Source organism: Spinacia oleracea, chromosome 4 (genome assembly GCF_020520425.1).
Source record: "Spinacia oleracea cultivar Varoflay chromosome 4, BTI_SOV_V1, whole genome shotgun sequence".
NCBI classification, from domain to species: Eukaryota; Viridiplantae; Streptophyta; class Magnoliopsida; order Caryophyllales; family Amaranthaceae; genus Spinacia; species Spinacia oleracea.
This window is the reverse complement of record NC_079490.1, coordinates 87,585,282-87,603,407: the sequence shown is the minus strand read 5'-3', so window position 1 is coordinate 87,603,407 and position 18,126 is coordinate 87,585,282. Positions and strand designations below refer to the sequence as shown.

The 18,126-nt window shown below is 36.2% G+C and overlaps 1 protein-coding gene across 1 annotated transcript; it reads left to right on the top strand.

Moving 5' to 3' along the window:
- The first annotated feature begins 284 nt into the window (after window positions 1–284).
- Window positions 285–6,783, top strand: LOC110799789 (phospholipid-transporting ATPase 1). Its single transcript, XM_022005060.2, has 7 exons — window positions 285–3,022; window positions 3,126–3,432; window positions 3,883–4,585; window positions 4,721–4,844; window positions 5,001–5,220; window positions 5,309–5,767; window positions 6,318–6,783. The coding sequence occupies exons 1-7, from the start codon at window positions 1,177–1,179 to the stop codon at window positions 6,532–6,534; spliced, it is 3,876 nt and encodes a 1,291-aa protein (XP_021860752.1). The 5' UTR covers window positions 285–1,176; the 3' UTR covers window positions 6,535–6,783.
- The last annotated feature ends 11,343 nt before the right edge of the window (window positions 6,784–18,126 follow it).

Here is an 18,126-nt window from a genome sequence, read left to right as displayed (position 1 = left end):
CCTATTAAATTAAATAAGTCAATTCAAGTCCCTTAAACTCTATGTCGGTCAAACCGGGTCGAGTATTCCGGGACGGAGGGAGTACCAAATTATCAACTGATTTATTTAAATTTAACAAATTATTGTCGATTTCATTTAAATTTACCAAATTGTCGCAATAGTGCTTTTACTAATTTGGTGAATTGGCCCCTTTAACTTACACCCACCCCTACTGCTGTTCACCAACAAGGGCTACAACTCTACAAGTCTACGACCCCCATCAAATCAATCATCAATGTAATTTAACAAGAAGAGGAAAGCTACCTTCGTTTTCCAATTTTGAACTTCTGAAGAAAAATATACCGAATTATTCAAAAATTAATAGTTTTAAACAGATTATTAATTATTCAGATTCTTCTTCTTCAATTCTTCATCATACGGAATAATTATTACGGAGTATTGAATGGAAAAAACATCCAGTCAAATTCAAGCACCCCTCTTTTTCTTTTAGTTTTCTTGTTCTTCTAGAAATAGCTTGGAACTTCAACTTCTCCTCCTTCTCTCTATACTTTCTCTCTCTAGATTTTTGGCTAACAACTCTTGGATTTTTCTTGTGGGAAATTAGTATTTTTCAAATGGGGTTTTAATTTTTGATCGAGGGCTTGTTTTTTTAGCTGTTGTCGCCACCCATTACGACTTTATTTTTCTTTATCTCTCTACATCTTCTCTCTCTAAAAATGCCATTGACCTCTGAATTTTCTCATACATGGCGGAAATTGCTTCATAAGAGGGCAATTCAGCTCTGCATTGGGTTTTGTCTCAATTTCTCTCTCCTCCTTTCTCTCTCTACGCAAGTAAGTTCTTTCTCCCAAAGCCCATCATAAGCTCAGCTAAACAGCTGTAATTTGAGGTTAGTACATGCTTTTGTTGCAATCGATTGTATAATTTATTAGCATTTTGTACAAAGTTTGAAGTCTTATTAATGTGCTAGAACTTGATTTTTAGCATACTTTTTGTATTGTTATACCAACGTTGATTGAAGGAAGGTGTAAAGTTGTTGAATTGCCCTAATTTGTTGATGTAGAGGGTGGATTGTTGGATTTATAGCGTTTTTTGTGAGGAATTAGCATCTGGGTAGTTGATGAATTCGAGTATAGTTGACTATTTACAGTATAAGGGTATTATTATGTTTAGATCATGAGCTCGAATCGACCACTTTTGATCCCATCACCGAAAATATCGAATCCCGGTGAAATCGTGTCGGTGCCCGCAGCCGTTGTTGATCTTAGCGTTCCTGAGAGGTCTCAGTCTGTTCGTGGGATGGATTTTAGTAAACCTGTTGAGAATTCGTCCAAGAGTGACTCGGTTTTGTATTCGGCTTCTAGGGGGAGTAGGTTGAGATCTCCCTCACTGAGGGACTCCACCCAACTAGCTGAAAATATTGTAAAGAATGATCCATTTTTACTTTCTTCGTCTAGAAGGAGTGTATCATCTTATCAGTCTGTTTCTCGTGGAGCTGGTGAATCTGTTTTTGAGACAGACTCAAATTTTGCTGTTGAACATTCAGCCAGGAATGATGGTCTCATGCACTCCTCATCTCGGGGAAGCATTCAGTCGTACCACTGGAGGTCGGCTGGAAATTCTGTGAGGGAGATGAATTATGGTGATTCTGACCCAAAGCCAGTAAGATATGGATCAAGAGCAGCTGATTCTGAAGGCTTGGGTCTTTCTCAGAAGGAGATAAATGAGGAAGATGCAAGGTTTATCTATATAAATGATCCAGAGAAGACAAATGAGAGGTTTGAATTTTCCGGGAATTCTATACGCACTTCAAAGTATTCTTTTATCACCTTCTTGCCTCGGAATCTCTTTGAGCAATTTCACCGGGTAGCCTATGTATACTTCCTTATTATAGCTGTCCTCAACCAGTTGCCCCAACTTGCAGTTTTTGGCCGGGGTGCGTCTGTATTGCCTTTAGCTTTTGTATTGATAGTTTCAGCTATAAAGGATGCATTTGAGGATTTTAGGAGGCACCGGTCAGACAAAGTTGAGAACAATCGGCTTGCGCCAATATTGGTCAATGGTAAATTTGAGCATAAGAAGTGGAAGCTTATTCAAGTCGGTGAGGTGATAAAGATTTCTTCAAATGAAACTCTTCCATGTGACATAGTGCTGCTGTCAACTAGTGATCCAACTGGGGTTGCTTATGTGCAGACCATAAATCTGGATGGGGAGTCAAATTTAAAAACACGGTATGCCAAACAGGAAACCCATTCAAAGAACCATGAAAAGGAGAAGATTGGTGGTTTAATCAAGTGTGACAAGCCCAATAGAAATGTGTATGGATTCCAGGGAACCATGGAGGTTGATGGGAAGAGGATGTCGCTAGGGCCTTCTAATATAATTCTCCGAGGTTGTGAGCTCAAGAACACTGATTGGGCTATTGGGGTGGTGGTATATGCTGGGCGTGAAACTAAAGCTATGCTTAATAATGCAGGAGCCCCATCTAAAAGAAGTCGTCTTGAGACGCAAATGAATCACGAGATCATTTTGCTTTCTCTATTCCTTATTGCTCTATGCACCATAGTGTCCACCTTTTTCGGAATTTGGCTGAGGCGTCACATGGATGAAGTGAATGAAACGCCATTTTATAGGAAAAAGGACTACAATAGGGGTCCTCCAAGAGACTATAACTACTATGGCATAGGCCTGGAAATATTATTTACGTTCCTCATGGCTGTTATTGTTTTCCAGATTATGATTCCTATTTCACTCTATATATCCATGGAGCTTGTGCGGGTTGGTCAGGCTTATTTCATGAATCGAGATGCCGCCATGTATGATAGTGTCTCAAATAAAGCATTCCAGTGCAGGGCCTTGAATATAAATGAGGACTTGGGCCAAATAAAGTATGTCTTCTCCGATAAAACTGGGACACTTACTGAAAACAAGATGGAATTTAAATGTGCCAGCATATGGGGGACGGATTACAGTATTTCTACAGTTGATGAACCAGATGAACAGAACGCGTACTTTATTGAAGGTAATCTCTAATAACAGTCTTAAATGGCTTTCTTTATTGTCTGGCGTAAAACAAACTGAATTTCTGTTTTTGACCACTCTTTTTTGTTCTGTGGAAATTTTAGTGGATGGGCAGGTCCTGGCACCAAAGGTGAGGGTGAAGGTTGATCCCACTCTTCAAAGGGTGGTAAAGAGTGGAAATGACACTGATGTAGGAAGATGTGTTTATGATTTCTTCCTTGCACTAGCAGCCTGCAATACAATCGTGCCTATTGTGACAAATTCATCTGATTCCACCGTGAAAACAATAGATTACCAGGGGGAGTCTCCTGATGAGCAGGCTTTGGTTTTTGCAGCTGCTGCATATGGCTTTATGCTTGTAGAAAGAACCTCCGGCCATATTGTTATTGATGTACAAGGAGAGAGACAAAGGTGATTTCAGACCCTTCTATTCCCTTATCTTTTGTGCTAATTTGATGCTGCTACGTCATGCTTCCATGTATAGATTCATAGTTGTCTACTTATCTATATTCTTCTGTAGTTAATGTTAGAATGTCGGAATACAGTTGAGTATATCTCTTTCCCTCTGTCAATGTTAAGGAGTTTGATGCTGTCGTAGCTCACAAGAAGGTTGAAAATGCGTTTTGTTCTCATCAGCGTGCGTTATTACTGGTGGTTCTTATGTACTTTACCCTATTTACTTTGTTAGTTTTTTACCTCTTGGACTACTTTGTAATTAATTTTTCAGGCTCAGATATGAACAAATGACATCGTGCTATTAGAGAAAAATGGCACTGTCCCAATCCATGATTAGCAGTATAATTATGATTTTAAGATTCGTCCCTAGTATTTTACACTGAACTTTTGCTTGCTTCTGAGCAGGTATAATGTTTTGGGTCTTCACGAATTTGATAGTGATCGGAAAAGGATGTCTGTTATACTGGGTTGTCCTGATAGCACTGTTAAAGTCTTTGTAAAAGGTGCTGATACTACTATGTTTAGTGTCATTGATAAATCCTTGAATACGGATGTATTGCAAGCAACAGAAGCCCATCTTCATTCTTACTCCACAGTGGGTTTAAGAACACTTGTGGTTGGGATGAGGGAGCTTGACAATCTAGAATTTCAGCGGTGGCAGTCATCTTATGAGGCTGCAAGCACTGCTATAATGGGAAGGGCTGCTCAACTTCGTAAGGTTGCTAGCAACATAGAAAAAGACTTGAAGATACTAGGTGCATCTGCAATCGAAGATAGACTACAGCCAGGTGTGCCAGAAGCAATAGAATCTTTGAGAAATGCAGGGATTAAAGTCTGGGTATTGACTGGTGACAAGCAAGAAACAGCAATATCAATTGGTTATTCTTCAAAGCTTCTCACAGGAAGAATGAAACAAGTTATTATTAATAAAAACTCCAAGGAGTCATGTAGGCGGAGTTTGCATGAGGCACTGGATATGTCAAAGAATATGTCAACAGCCTCTGGGGTTGTGGATGATAATGAAGGGACTTCTGAACCAACTCAACTTGCCCTAATTATTGACGGTAGCAGCCTTGTTTATATTCTGGACTCGGAACTTGAGGAGGAGGTAAGATAAGGACAATTCTTGCTTTTCTATATGTTTATTGTCTAACATTAACAAACATGCGAATATGATATATGGCTCCATGATTGTCAGAAAAGCGAATATCTTCTGATTATTTGTTGTTTTCATCCGCTGCAGCTTTTCTTGTTAGCCAGTAGATGTGATGTCGTGTTGTGTTGCCGGGTGGCCCCACTGCAAAAGGCAGGAATCGTTGCCCTTGTAAAGCAGAGAACTGATGACATGACCCTTGGAATTGGAGATGGTACAGAGAAACTTAAAATATTTTCTTCCCCCTTTCCTTTCTTCTCCTTTTATACTGTTTGTATCTACTGAAAGCATACGATTACAGTTACAAGGGGAAAGTAGTATATGCTTTGTTACTGTTTCTTATCCTGGGCTCTTGTTGAAATCACTTCAGGGGCCAATGACGTGTCGATGATTCAAATGGCTGACGTTGGAGTAGGGATAAGTGGACAAGAAGGTCGACAAGCTGTCATGGCTTCTGATTTTTCGATGGGACAATTTCGATTTTTGGTTACACTATTGTTGGTTCATGGGCATTGGAATTATCAGAGAATGGCTTACATGATATTATATAACTTCTATAGAAATGCAATATTTGTCCTTATTATGTTCTGGTAAGTTTTATTATTAAGTATAATTCTGTGGTTGAAGTGGATAGTGGTGTATGAACTTATAATTTAGTTCATGTGCATTCCTGTACAGGTACACAATCTTTACTGGGTTTACTTTGACTACTGCAATTACTGAATGGAGCAGTGTCTTGTATTCTGTTGTTTATAGTGCTGTGCCTACCGTTGTAGTTGCAATTCTTGACAAGGACTTGGGACGAAGAACCCTTCTAAAGTTCCCTAGACTCTATGAACATGGACAGAAGGAAAAGTGCTATAACTCAAGGCTTTTTTGGCTGACAATGGCTGACACTTTGTGGCAAAGTGGAGCTGTCTGCTTTCTCCCTCTCTTTGCGTATTGGAAGACTGACATTGATTCGTCTAGCCTCGGTGACATCTGGACAATCGCAGTTGTAATTATAGTCAACTTGCACTTGGCAATGGATGTAGTAAGGTGGAACTGGATCATGCATGCTGCCATATGGGGTTCTATTGTTGCAACTTTCATCTGTGTTCTTGTCATTGATGCCATTCCTGTCTTGCCTGGTTACTGGTAATTTCTTTATTCTTAATATTGCTTGCATTCTTGTTGCTTCACCGATTTTGATTTTCCTTTTTCACCCAAACTATGAGGAAGTAGAGGCTTCATAGCATCTTTGTTATCATGAATAGATCTTGTGTATCACTAATCTACAATAACAGCCAGGTTTCGTAAAATCTATCCTGTATATTTACTTTATATCACAATAATAGCCAAGTTTTGTGAATGTTATCATGACGTTCATTATAGTTTATGGAATATATCAAAATGGCTCTAGTAAACTCTCTATTTTTTTGCTAGAAAACTGTGTAGTCACAGACAGCATGCTTCATATCCTCTGTAGGAGCTTTCCCAGGTACTTTTAGGAGTTATGGGGCGCGATATGCTACTATATTATCTATATGCATATCTTGGATATAAAACAATGCTTTCTCCTCTTTGTAGTCTGAGTCAAGTGTTACAGAACAACTTTATGAGGCCTACAGTAGCAGATAGTAAACATTTGCTAATACTAGTGTCAAAATATGCACTGAAACTCAGGCACCCTTTTGTTTTTTCACAGGGCTATGTTCTATGCGATGGGCAAGTGGTCATCCTGGTTTTGCCTGCTTATTGTCCCGGTTGTTGGCATAATTCCTCGTTTTGTTGTTAAAGTTTTCAGCCAACGCTTTAGCCCCGGAGACATCCAGATCGCAAGGGAAGCTGAAAAATTCGGTACGTTTTCAGATTGGGAACGTGGGATTGAAATGAACCTATTAATTAATGATCGACCGAGATGATTAATTAAGAAGAAAGCTCCTCATTTTAGGTTTTTGTAAAAAGTCCCATATACAAGTAGGTTTTATTTTTCTTCTTTAGAAAATCATTATTCTTTGCTATCCGAAGGATAGAGGTTAGTATGTTGCTGGGTTAGCGACGTCGGATAGAGGTTGTGTATTCGTTTCTTCCTTGTATCTATTCTTTTATTTTTATACGAATGTAAAATTAAACATTTTTTTGTAATACAAAAGAAAGGAAAAGTCGAATGATATGGATTTTGTACAATGAAGAATTGTTAGATATGTTGATCCCATGTCCTCATAATAGGATACAAAGCCTATTTTGACCTACAAAATGTCAGCAACTATTCTACCACAAAGAAACTAGCATTTTTGTTAAATGAACCTGATCCACCTATTATTATTGATTTACTAGTATTGAAGCCCGTGCGATGCACGGGTTCGTAATGAAAAATACATATTTGTCTTATTATATCATCGTATATAGATAGGTGTCTTATAAATTATATCCATAATATAAAGAAGATTTTTTTTAATCTAAATTCTATCATGACACCCTTTTTGGGTTTTATGTAAATAAAATTCTATTACAAATTTGTTTCGTGGTTGCACCCAAAAAGATTATTTATCTAAAATTCTATCATGGCACCCTTTTCTTTGGGGTTTAAGTTTATTATGGATCAATCTCTCGTTTTTTAATTATATTATACTAATTTTTAATTAGCCGGAGGGTTGATTATAGCTTTCTTACTTGTCTTGATCTTCTTTTTGTTTATACTTTTAAATTTGAAATTTTAAAATATTCAGTTCATTAGACAAAAGTAACGTACACTCATAAGAATATGCATACGTATGTAATTGTATAGAACGAAGAATTGTATAGAATGATCACATAAACTCTATTACGAATATGCATATCTATGTAATTGTATTAGAATGAAGAATTGTATAGAATTATCATTACTATGCGTACGTTGTTCTATCTATTTTTCTTTTTTGACTATTCTATCCACTCCCTATGGTATTTTGCATTTGAGAAAACTCACTATTTGTAATTCTATCTTATTTGTTAAAAGGGGATAATTGTATCTTTTTCTCTTATTATCTTTTACTTAGTACTTATTTAACTTATTTATCTTTTTTATTCTTGTACAGACCGGATAACTCATAATTGAAATGGTTTCTAAATTTTAATGGGTACTATTAATTTAAAAGGGATTATTATAAATGCATACTACATCAAGTTAAAAATCCTGTTACTTAAATTGTAAAGACGATCTATAAAACGTATCTTCGACAATATCCAATTAATGGTAAAATACCAATCTATAACTAATACCCAAAGTCTTTTTCTCAGGTCAGTATTACTTATGTTGGTTTGGTTTGACCTCAGACAGTTTGCAGGTTAGAAAAAAATATCTAAAATAATAGAGTAATCTTAGGTAATACACTAAAAGGATTTCAGTATCAATACCCAAAAAAACTATGCAATGGTAAATTTTAATACGTGAAATATATATATTATATTAGACACTCATTAAGGGAAAAATGTATAGTCATCAATTGACAATTTTTTAGTTTATCCTAAATATTATAATCTGGGCATAACCAATTGAATATAAAGTCAAATTAATGACTTTTTTTTAGTACTCAATAAATATGTATTGCTAACTGACGCTTTTTGGTAGTCCAGGTTGTTTTTAGGCATACATTAAGTAAAAAATTTATCATTTTTTTTATACCGCTTATTTATAAAGAAAAGTAGACCAGGAAGAGTAATTATGAATCATTCGACTAAAACCAATGAGCTCATTAAAAATTCCAATTGAAATCCCTATGGTACTAAAGGTAAAGTCATTTTAACAAAATAATATAAGTAACCTCCATAATTAACAAAAATGCTAAAACATGCGGTAAACAACAAATTCTCAAAACTTAGTCAAGGTTTGAAAGAAGTATTACAATTAGCTTGGCAACGAAAAATCAAATAATAATAGATAAAGAGATTAAGTTCTAATGTACAAAAAAAGAGAGGAGAATAAAAAGTGAATGGAATCATTATTGAGGTAATTGAAATTACAATTACCATTTATTATCAATAACTACTACTCCATAATTTGTTGGATCAATCACCCTCCTTGAACTAAAGTTTGTGCTTCACTTTTTCTTGTGTGCAACCTATATGTGTAATTATCCACCATCGATTTTTGCGCTGAAACATAGCAAAGAATTGATGTACATGAGTTACTTAAGCAAGATGAAATCAAGCACAACAAAAACTTAAATACAAATATATCAATATCCAATAGGCATACGAAATAGTATTAAATGAACAAACATAAACGAATTGCAAGTTCTTAAGCCGATGGAGCATAAACAAATGTGTACAAAAAAAAATCTACGTAGATTTTTTGTGTTATACGTGAGTTTTTTAGTTTTTGTGGATCCTCAAAAAAGTTTATATGTATATATATAAAAAAAGGTAGAAGAGAAATAGGATAAATTTTAGTTGGAATCTATCTTTATTATGTTAAGTGGTCAATCCTTGTAAGACTCTAATATTATTTAATTAATTAATTAATTAATAATTTAAGTATATGATGACGTGGAAATCCTACGTGGACGCTCTAAATGCTCTCCAAAAAACTCCCCTTTATATATATATATATATATATATTAGATTATGCCCAAACCCAAAAGAGAAAGGTGATCCTCTTACTATTTTCATGCACACGTGTGAATGAAGGAAGCCCATTTTAATTTTGCGGTTGCTTCCTCTTCCCATTCATTCACTCGTCTAGTATTTTCCCTCTCCTCATTCACGATTTTCTGTCTCCTCCTCTCCATCTTCTTCTTCTCTCGATCTTCTGCAATTCTTCACCTTATCTATCGATCCCTTTTTTCAATTTCTCTTCTCAGTTTCAAACTTCAATTTCTCTCTCCTCCATTATCAATGTCGCCAAGAACCAGGGGAGGTACTTCAGCCGGCAGTCGAAGAGGCCTCCGTAATTCACCTAATCGAATCGCAGGTTCAGGTTTGTTTTCTTCTTCCACTGTTTTTGTAATTCCTTTAACTTTCGTTCGCCAATTTTACCTCAACTTACGCGCATGTTTTTTGTTGCTTCATGTATTTATGTGTTCATATTTTCTCGCATTGATGTTGTTATGTGATTCTACTAGAGGTTTTTCACGTTTTTGCTTGATATGTAGTTATTCGTTCACGAATTAGGGTTTGCTTCCCTAATTTTCAAAATTAGGGTTTCTAAGCATGTTGTGCTGATTTTTCTTGTTTATTGGTTTGATAATAGCTAGTCGTGTAAACATTAATAATTTGAAGTTTTGTGGCCATGATTTAGGGTTTAATTTTACTAATTTTCAGAATTACGGTTTCTATACATTTTATTGTTGATTTTTGTGGTTCTTGGTCTGATAAGAGGTATTTATTGTCCACATTTACAATTTAAAGGTCACTATGCTATCGTTTTAAGTATTAATGTGTATAATTGAGGTAATTGTAATTAGTATAATTTTAAGGGTTACTATACTATCAGTGATGGTCACTATATGTAGTAGAGTGGTGTTTTGGAATATTTATTATGAACACTGATTTCTGTTAAAGTACTGTGTAAATAATGAGCAGCCACTGAAACAACTTTTACTGAAAAATAAAAGAGTAGCAACTAAGAAACGGACAGTGGTTCAGCAACAAGATGATGAACTAGTGAATCCACCAATTAAGCAGAAGCGAAAGGCTGTCACATTTCAAGAAGAGGCCAACACGTCTGGTGGCGATGGTGGTCCGATTCAAGAATTTTACGGATGATGGATGGGTTGGATGACGGATGAAATGTCATGGATGGATGCGGATTGAGCCTCACCCGATCCAAACCCGTTCCATTGTCACCCCTACTTACCAAAAAAACAAAAAAAGTCGAGTCTAGGGGTGGATGTGGATCACGGGAAGGGATCGAGGTGATGAAGAGAGGATGCATTTTATTTTGTACCTCTCGACAAGGGGGTCGGGAGGGGTTGGTATCGTCTCTATAGTAGATGGAGGGAATGAAGATGAGAATTGTAGGCGGGTGCGGGTGTGTAGGCCCTCCCCGTCTCAAAGTCGTATCTAACTCAATAAAGTAAATGGTATAGATAGGTGTTAAGTGATCGGGTCATGAGGTTGACGAGACGACTATGCGAGTATTAAGTGGGTATTACTATCGAAGTGAAGGGCGGGTGAGATAACTTTATGCTTAACACAAGTGGTGAATGACAATGTAAATTATTTTATCTATGCACCCTTATTTTTTTAAAATTGTTCGAATGAGCAATAACAAATTTATCCATCATTATTATTTTTTATTTGGAAAATATCTATAAACTCTATTTTGATGATAATTGTCTATCAGATTTCATACAAATTTATATTTAGATTATAAATCGTGCATCACACGGGTACTATACTAGTGTTACTCTAAAGTTCACTAAAACTAAACAGAATTGTAAAAGGAAATACTGAAATAAAATAATAACCTAAAAAAATCCCAAAAATAAAAAAAACAATTGTAAAGGAGGCGTAACAACCTCACAAAATCCAAAAAATCCCAAATAATGTTGAAATAAAATGATCAACTTAAAAACAACTAATTCTATGACACTCTCTCTCTCTTATTCCGGAACTTAGCAGGAAAACTAATATTCACCTGCAAGAGACATTTAAATTTCCACAATTAGTGGGGAGTAACCTGCAGCAGTTCTCCCAAAGCAGTAGAATCACATAATAAAACATAGAATAAGCATAGAATCAACCAGAGTATTCCTGCATACAAGACACGATTACAGACACGTATTAACATAGCTTATATGACACTTCATGGTAACACAATTATTCAACAGATGAGAGATTCACAGTATAAAATTTATATAAAACTGTAAAAGTAATTTAAGAACTTCAAAATCCTTTAAAGTAGATTTCTTTCAACAGATTACTTTCAACAACAGGTTAACTTTCGAAGCAAAATGTGAGGAAGAAGATGAACGCCGGCTGGCCACGGTTCGTCTCCAAAGGTTTGTCTGATCGAAATCAACGAACAGTCTACGGGGAGCGACCCCTACTGCCCGCATCTAAGAATGGCCAAACTCCCGATAAATGGATAGATGCATACGAGAATTACACTATCCGGTTAGATGAATACGAGCCTTACACTAACATCGGACGACGACAATTAACCTAGGTAATTACTACTCGAATCACGATCCAAGTAGTTGGCATTGTTCCAACCATCAAATCATGACGTTTAATGGTTGTCTTACACTCAAAAATAGGAAAAACGCTTATAAAACTTCTTATAAATCAATACAAACTGCATAGATGCCAAACGGTCTTACACTCAAAATTAAATTGCAGAGATGCCAAACGGTCTTATACTCAAAATTAAACTGCAGAGATGCCTAACGGGCTTACACTCATTACATTTCCAAAATAGGATTAATAGCCTAATTTTATTCACCAAAATCATTGCAAGAATCTTATCTTCAAAATATTTCTTAAAAAGGTTTTCAAGCTTAAAATTTTAATTCGGTGTAATATACATTGTCTGGGTTCGAGCACAAGGCTAATTATTATGTGACCTTACAATATACACCCTACACAACCCTTGACGAGGTGGTGTTAAAGACAATATTATTCTCCCTAAAACACAACTACGTCGACAATTTAGATACACCCCTTAACTATTGATTTACTTAAAAGATAGAAAATATACTCATAAAAAAATATTGATTTATACCGTTAATGCATCGATACTAATACAACCCTTTTTTCTTATTTACCTTGTTTAATTAAACCCAAATAATTATAACTTTTAATTAGAAAAGATTGGCTCATTAGAAACCAATAGCTCACTGCAGCAACCTTCTCCTCCAAATTAGTATTCCAGATTTTTTTCATTACCATAGTAATAATTATTACACCAAAATATAAGAGCTTTAACCTATTAAATTCCTAATTGTTATAATTCATCATTTAACAATAACAGGAATAAAAGATATAATGCTACACTTATTCACCCAACAATCCAACATCAACGTCATAGTAAACATGAATACACAACATTAGCTTAATCAACCATACATAGTAGTTCACGGCATTATCAAGCTCATGTATATAAGCATAATGAAACTTTTATAAGTTCTTTCAAGTTCTAATTTACATTAAAAAAAAAAAGTTGTAATTTAAATTACTATACTAATACATGCTTATCAATAGTTAGACCTTATGATAAAAATCCTCAGACCTTAGGTAACTATGATCATGTTCACGACAATCATGAAGAACTATGGATGATGATTTTCGGATATTATATACTACGGATTTTTCATGAAATACCCCTCAATTTTCACGAAATTCACCAAATGCCCCTCAACTTTCAGAAATTCACCAAATGCCCCTCACCTTTAATATAATACCCAAACTACCCTTACTAATGACGCGCCGTTAGTCCGCCGTTAGTCTGCCGTTAGCCTACTTTTCTAATTCACCAAATGCCCCTACAATGTAACTTATTTCACCAAATACCCCTATTTTAAAATATAATTCACCAAATGCCCAAATGTAAAAATTACCTTTTTAAAGCCCAACGACTAGTTTTTTGGATTGAAAAATAGCCGTAGCTTATTGTTTTAGTATAAATAACCCTGTTCTGAGTGTTTATTTAGTCACCAAATTGTTTTGTTGTAGTTTCATCTCATTTTGTGTCATGAGTTATCATTCAAAATCATCATCCACACATAATGAGTCCACATATGTTAGAGTCCCAAATAAAATCTGTTATCGTGGGAGGAAATTTGTCATTCGTAGCTCCGATACAACACTCATTCCACAAAGGGTATACTACAAGTGTGATCCAAGCAACAATGGCGAATATGCTTAAATATGATGTTTTTGATCAATACTACATATTGTTTCAGTATATCTGTCACTATATGAAGTTATTTTTGAATGGTGAATATGATCATTATGATGTTTTTGAATGGTGAATATGCTTAATCTAGTTTGATAAATGATGTTTTTTTGTGTGTTGAATATGCTTAATCTGTTGCTGATATTTTTAGTACACTTTATTTCTGACACATCTGAAAATATTAGCAGCAGAAATGCTAGATTGATTACAATTTCATGAGGAAGCAGTTTAGTTCCCAAATATGGAGTAATTAACAAGAGAAATACGCAACAAGGCAACACAAGTAAGCATCACGAGTAGCTGCTTCAATTTGTTGTAAAGACAACATAGTAGCACCCCAACTTCCTAGAGGTGCTGCAGGACCTTTAAGCACGTACAAAAACAATTCTTTACCCGGTGTAAATAGATTCGTCAAATATTGCAATCCAAATATTTTGAACTTTTCATTGGTCTGTTTTTAACCTGTTTAACAGTTACAACCAATTCACGCAAATCAAAAGCATTCCTGCATTGAATCCCATAATCTCTGTTCAACGCTTTAAGACAGTTGTTCATTTTAACAGCAACAAAGGTAAGCTCTTGTCTTTGGAAGAACTAAGCCAGTGAACAAATAGGTTTATTAATCCGCAACAACTGGATAATCAAGTAATTGTCGAAGAAAAACAGCTTCACTATGGCAACTTTTTCAGCAAGTTGGTGTTTGGTGTCATCTTGACATTAGTGTCTTTCGATGTCTAGTCCTATTATGGACATGTGGTTGTCGCTAGAGCTACGGATTTTTGACATCAACTTCCCCAAACTAAGCTCAATTATGGTGTAAACTAATGTTGTATTCACATCTAATAATAAAAAGACTCTCACTTGTCTTTAAAAAAATGGAGAGAGAGAACCCAACCCCAACCAAACCCCAACCCCAACCAATGGACAATTGTTAGCCGGAGAAATCACAGAAACGCCACCAATAAATTAGCACGGAGAACCTGCTTCATCAATTTCCTCCCCCATAACACCAGCCGACAAGGACTGTTCCTTCTTTTCGGCCGACATACACATGCCCAAAAACTAGCCGTTGGACTTTAAAAATGTAATTTTTACATTTGGGCATTTGGTGAATTATATTTTAAAATAGGGGTATTTGGTGAAATAAGTTACATTGTAGGGGCATTTGGTGAATTAGAAAAGTAGGCTAACGGCGGACTAACGGCGTGTCATTAGTAAGGGTAGTTTGGGTATTATATTAAAGGTGAGGGGCATTTGGTGAATTTCTGAAAGTTGAGGGGCATTTGGTGAATTTCGTGAAAATTGAGGGGTGTTTCATGAAAAATCCGTATATACTATATATCTATTTGTGAATAAATATGAAAGAATTCGTAGTGTAAATAATGTAAAAAGTAAATGGTGCGATATTTTCGGAACGGATGAAGTATATATGATTGTACGTTTGAACTCTTGAAATAACTCCGGTATAAGACAATGTGATTACTCCATTTAAAAAATATTAAATAATGTCCAAATTTTGATACGGAGTAATAATGTGATTATATCCTACTCCGTACTAAATTTGGAAATGAATGATGAAAGGCTCAACAAATAAGTTAGATGGGGGAAGTGAGTTAGCGGAAAGTGGGCAAATGAGTCAGCAAAAAGAGATGAAGCTTGACCACATATATTTCCGTGGCTACCATTTCATTGACGTCAATTTGTAGCTGGAATTTCTTTGAAACTTTTGCCAGATGTCAATGTTCGGGATGATAAGTCGAACTCGAACTGAATTGAACCAACTCGAACGCGATATATTTTGCCACATCAAACTTTATCGGAGAAAAGGACCGAGTGACTTGTCTCTCCCGTATGAAACTTCGACACATGGTCTTATTTTTTTATTTTTTTTATTTTTTTTTGACAAGAGTGGTCTTATTATTGATTCGCAACAAAAACCTTCTTTCTTATCTAATATCTATGTCTCGTCAACAAATCAACAAATCAACAATCCTGTTTTGCTAATTTCTTTGGAACGCACACCTAAGTTTGTCATTACCTTGATTTTATGGTAAGATTATCTAAATTTCTCAGCTCAATTTGATGATGTTAAAAGCTTTTTGATATGTTTATTAGATTATAAATTATAAATTATAAATTATAAATTATAAATATGATACTATGATTATCATTTACAAGTTTAGAGTAGTAATTATAAAACGTTCATCATGGGGTGTTTGTTTTTGGCAATTAGAGGGCATTTTGGATCTCAGAACTCAGAACTCAGAACTCAGAACTCAGAAGTGAGAACAACTGCAGATGGTGGGTTTTTAAGTTTCAAGATAATTGCAGTTTCTGAATCTAAATTCTAAAATGGTGCAAGCCTGTGTCGTGAAAAAGGGATTGGATCTGTCATTTCTAGGCGTGTGCTTGTATTCTTTGATTATCTAAGTTTTATACTGTTGGAAATTCTCATTGGGAAACACAAAGGAAAAAAGGGTGAGTGAAAATTCAAGAGTCCCACATTGGAAAAACTCTTCATATTCCTCTTGTTTATTAATTGGGGAATGAGTGTAACTCTTGTTTAAGAAAGTGTGAGAATGGTATGGGTGGACACATCACACACGCGCGCGCGCGCCGGGCCGGGCGCGGGCCGCGGGCGCGGGCCGTGGGCCGTGGGCCGTGGGCCGTGGGCCTTGGGCCGTGGGCCGTGGGCCGTGGGCCTTGGGCCTTGGGCCTTGGGCCTTGGGACTTGGGCCTTGGGCCTTGGGACTTGGGCCTTGGGACTTGGGACTTGGGACTTGGAACTGGACCGTTTTGCTTAAGTCATTGTTACGGGAATCTGTTGCAACATTCATTCCCTCAGCCGTTTTTGTCTGTTGCAATGCTTTCCCTCAACATTCATTCTTACTCTCACACAAAATTGCTCTCGGTTTTGGGCATACGTTCTGACTCCATCCGGCTTTGTGAGTGCACACAACGTCGGAGTTGCGCTAATCCTGGAGGGCGACCGCATTCTGTTCTACTGCACCGGGAGGTAGCGCGGAATCGTCTTTTAGGACAGTGGGTGTCCACGACGCAACAATTGTTCTTCGTTCAGTTCATCGAATCAGATAAGTTTGTTCTAATTTTCGCTTTAATCGCAACAATCTAAAAGACGATTATTATGGCTTTGACTTCCAAATTCATGATTCCTGATATGTCTAAGTTAGAACCTCTTGATGGCAAGAATTATAAACGTTGGGCTGTTAGGATGCGATTCTATTTAGAACAAATTGAGATTGCTTATGTGCTTGATGATGTTGTCGAACCTGATGATGAAACTGAATTGCATGCTTTTGAGTTGAAATTTGCTAAAGATGATAGGACATGTAAGGGCATGTTGCTGCATCATATGTCGAATACCTTGCTTGATATCTATATGGGGTTTAATCATGCTAGGGATATTTGGGATGCATTAGAAAAGAAATATGGAACTGATGATGCTGGTACTAAGCGTTATTGTGTCAGTAAGTGGTTAGCTTTTCAAGTCCAAGATGATAAACCAATTATTGATCAGATTCATGCTTATGAAAATATTTGCATTGCTATGGCTGCCGAGGGTTTGAGTATTTGTGATATTACCCTTGCTATAGTTTTAATTGAGAAACTCCCACCCTCTTGGAAAGATTTTCGTAATCAGTTAATGCATAAGAAAAAGGACCTTACCTTAGAGGAGCTTGTAGGTCACCTGAAAATTGAGGAGGAAAATCGTATTAAGGATAAGGGTCAATCTGTGTTTTCCGGGTCTGCTAAGGCTAACCTTGTAGAACCTAAGCCTCATGCATATTCTGAAAAGTTTAAGGGAAAGGGAAGTCCTTTCAAGCCTCAAGGGAAACCAATGAAGTATAAGTTCAAGGGCAAGTGTTTTGAATGTGGGAAAACTGGTCACAAGTCTGTAGATTGCAGATCCAAGAAGAAGTCGGATCAGAACCAAGCCAACCTTGCTGAAGCTAATGAAGTTTCTAATCCTAACCATTTTGTTGCTGTTGTTTCAGAAGCTAACTTGACAGGTAATGTTGCTGAATGGATCGTTGATACTGGAGCAACGAGACATATCTGCACCAACAAAGACATGTTCACTACCTACGAAAAAACTGATGGTGAAAATGTCTTCATGGGTAATTCAGCTTCTGCAACTGTTCAAGGCAAAGGGAAGATCGTTCTCACTCTTACCTCTGGAAAACTTATTACTCTTACCAATGTGTTGCATGTTCCAGAAATGCGTAGGAACCTGATTTCTGGTAGCTTGCTAATGAAGGCTGGATTGAAGCTTTCATTTGATTCTGATAGGCTTGTTATTACTCATAATGGGGAGTTTGTGGGAAAGGGTTTCTGTAATGGGGGTTTATTTACTCTTGATGTCAAACTTGAAATTATGAATAAGAATGCTAGTACTTCTTCTGTTTATATTGCTGAGTCTATTGATTTATGGCATGCAAGGTTGGGTCATCTTAACATTGCTTCAATTAAAAGGCTTAAACAACTTAACTTGATTCCCAGTTTTTCTAAAACTGATTTTGCAAAATGTGAAGTATGTGTTGAGGCCAAGTTTGCAAAGAAGCCATTTAAATCAATAGATAGACAAACTAAAGTACTAGAGCTTGTTCATAGTGAC

Excerpts from the sequence above, each read along its gene's own strand:
- LOC110799789 (XM_022005060.2), top strand. The coding sequence starts at position 1,177 with ATGAGCTCGAATCGACCACTTTTGATCCCATCACCGAAAATATCGAAT. Across the intron at positions 3,023-3,125 it reads GAACGCGTACTTTATTGAAG|TGGATGGGCAGGTCCTGGCA; the intron begins GTAATCTCTAAT and ends TGGAAATTTTAG. Across the intron at positions 3,433-3,882 it reads GTACAAGGAGAGAGACAAAG|GTATAATGTTTTGGGTCTTC; the intron begins GTGATTTCAGAC and ends GCTTCTGAGCAG.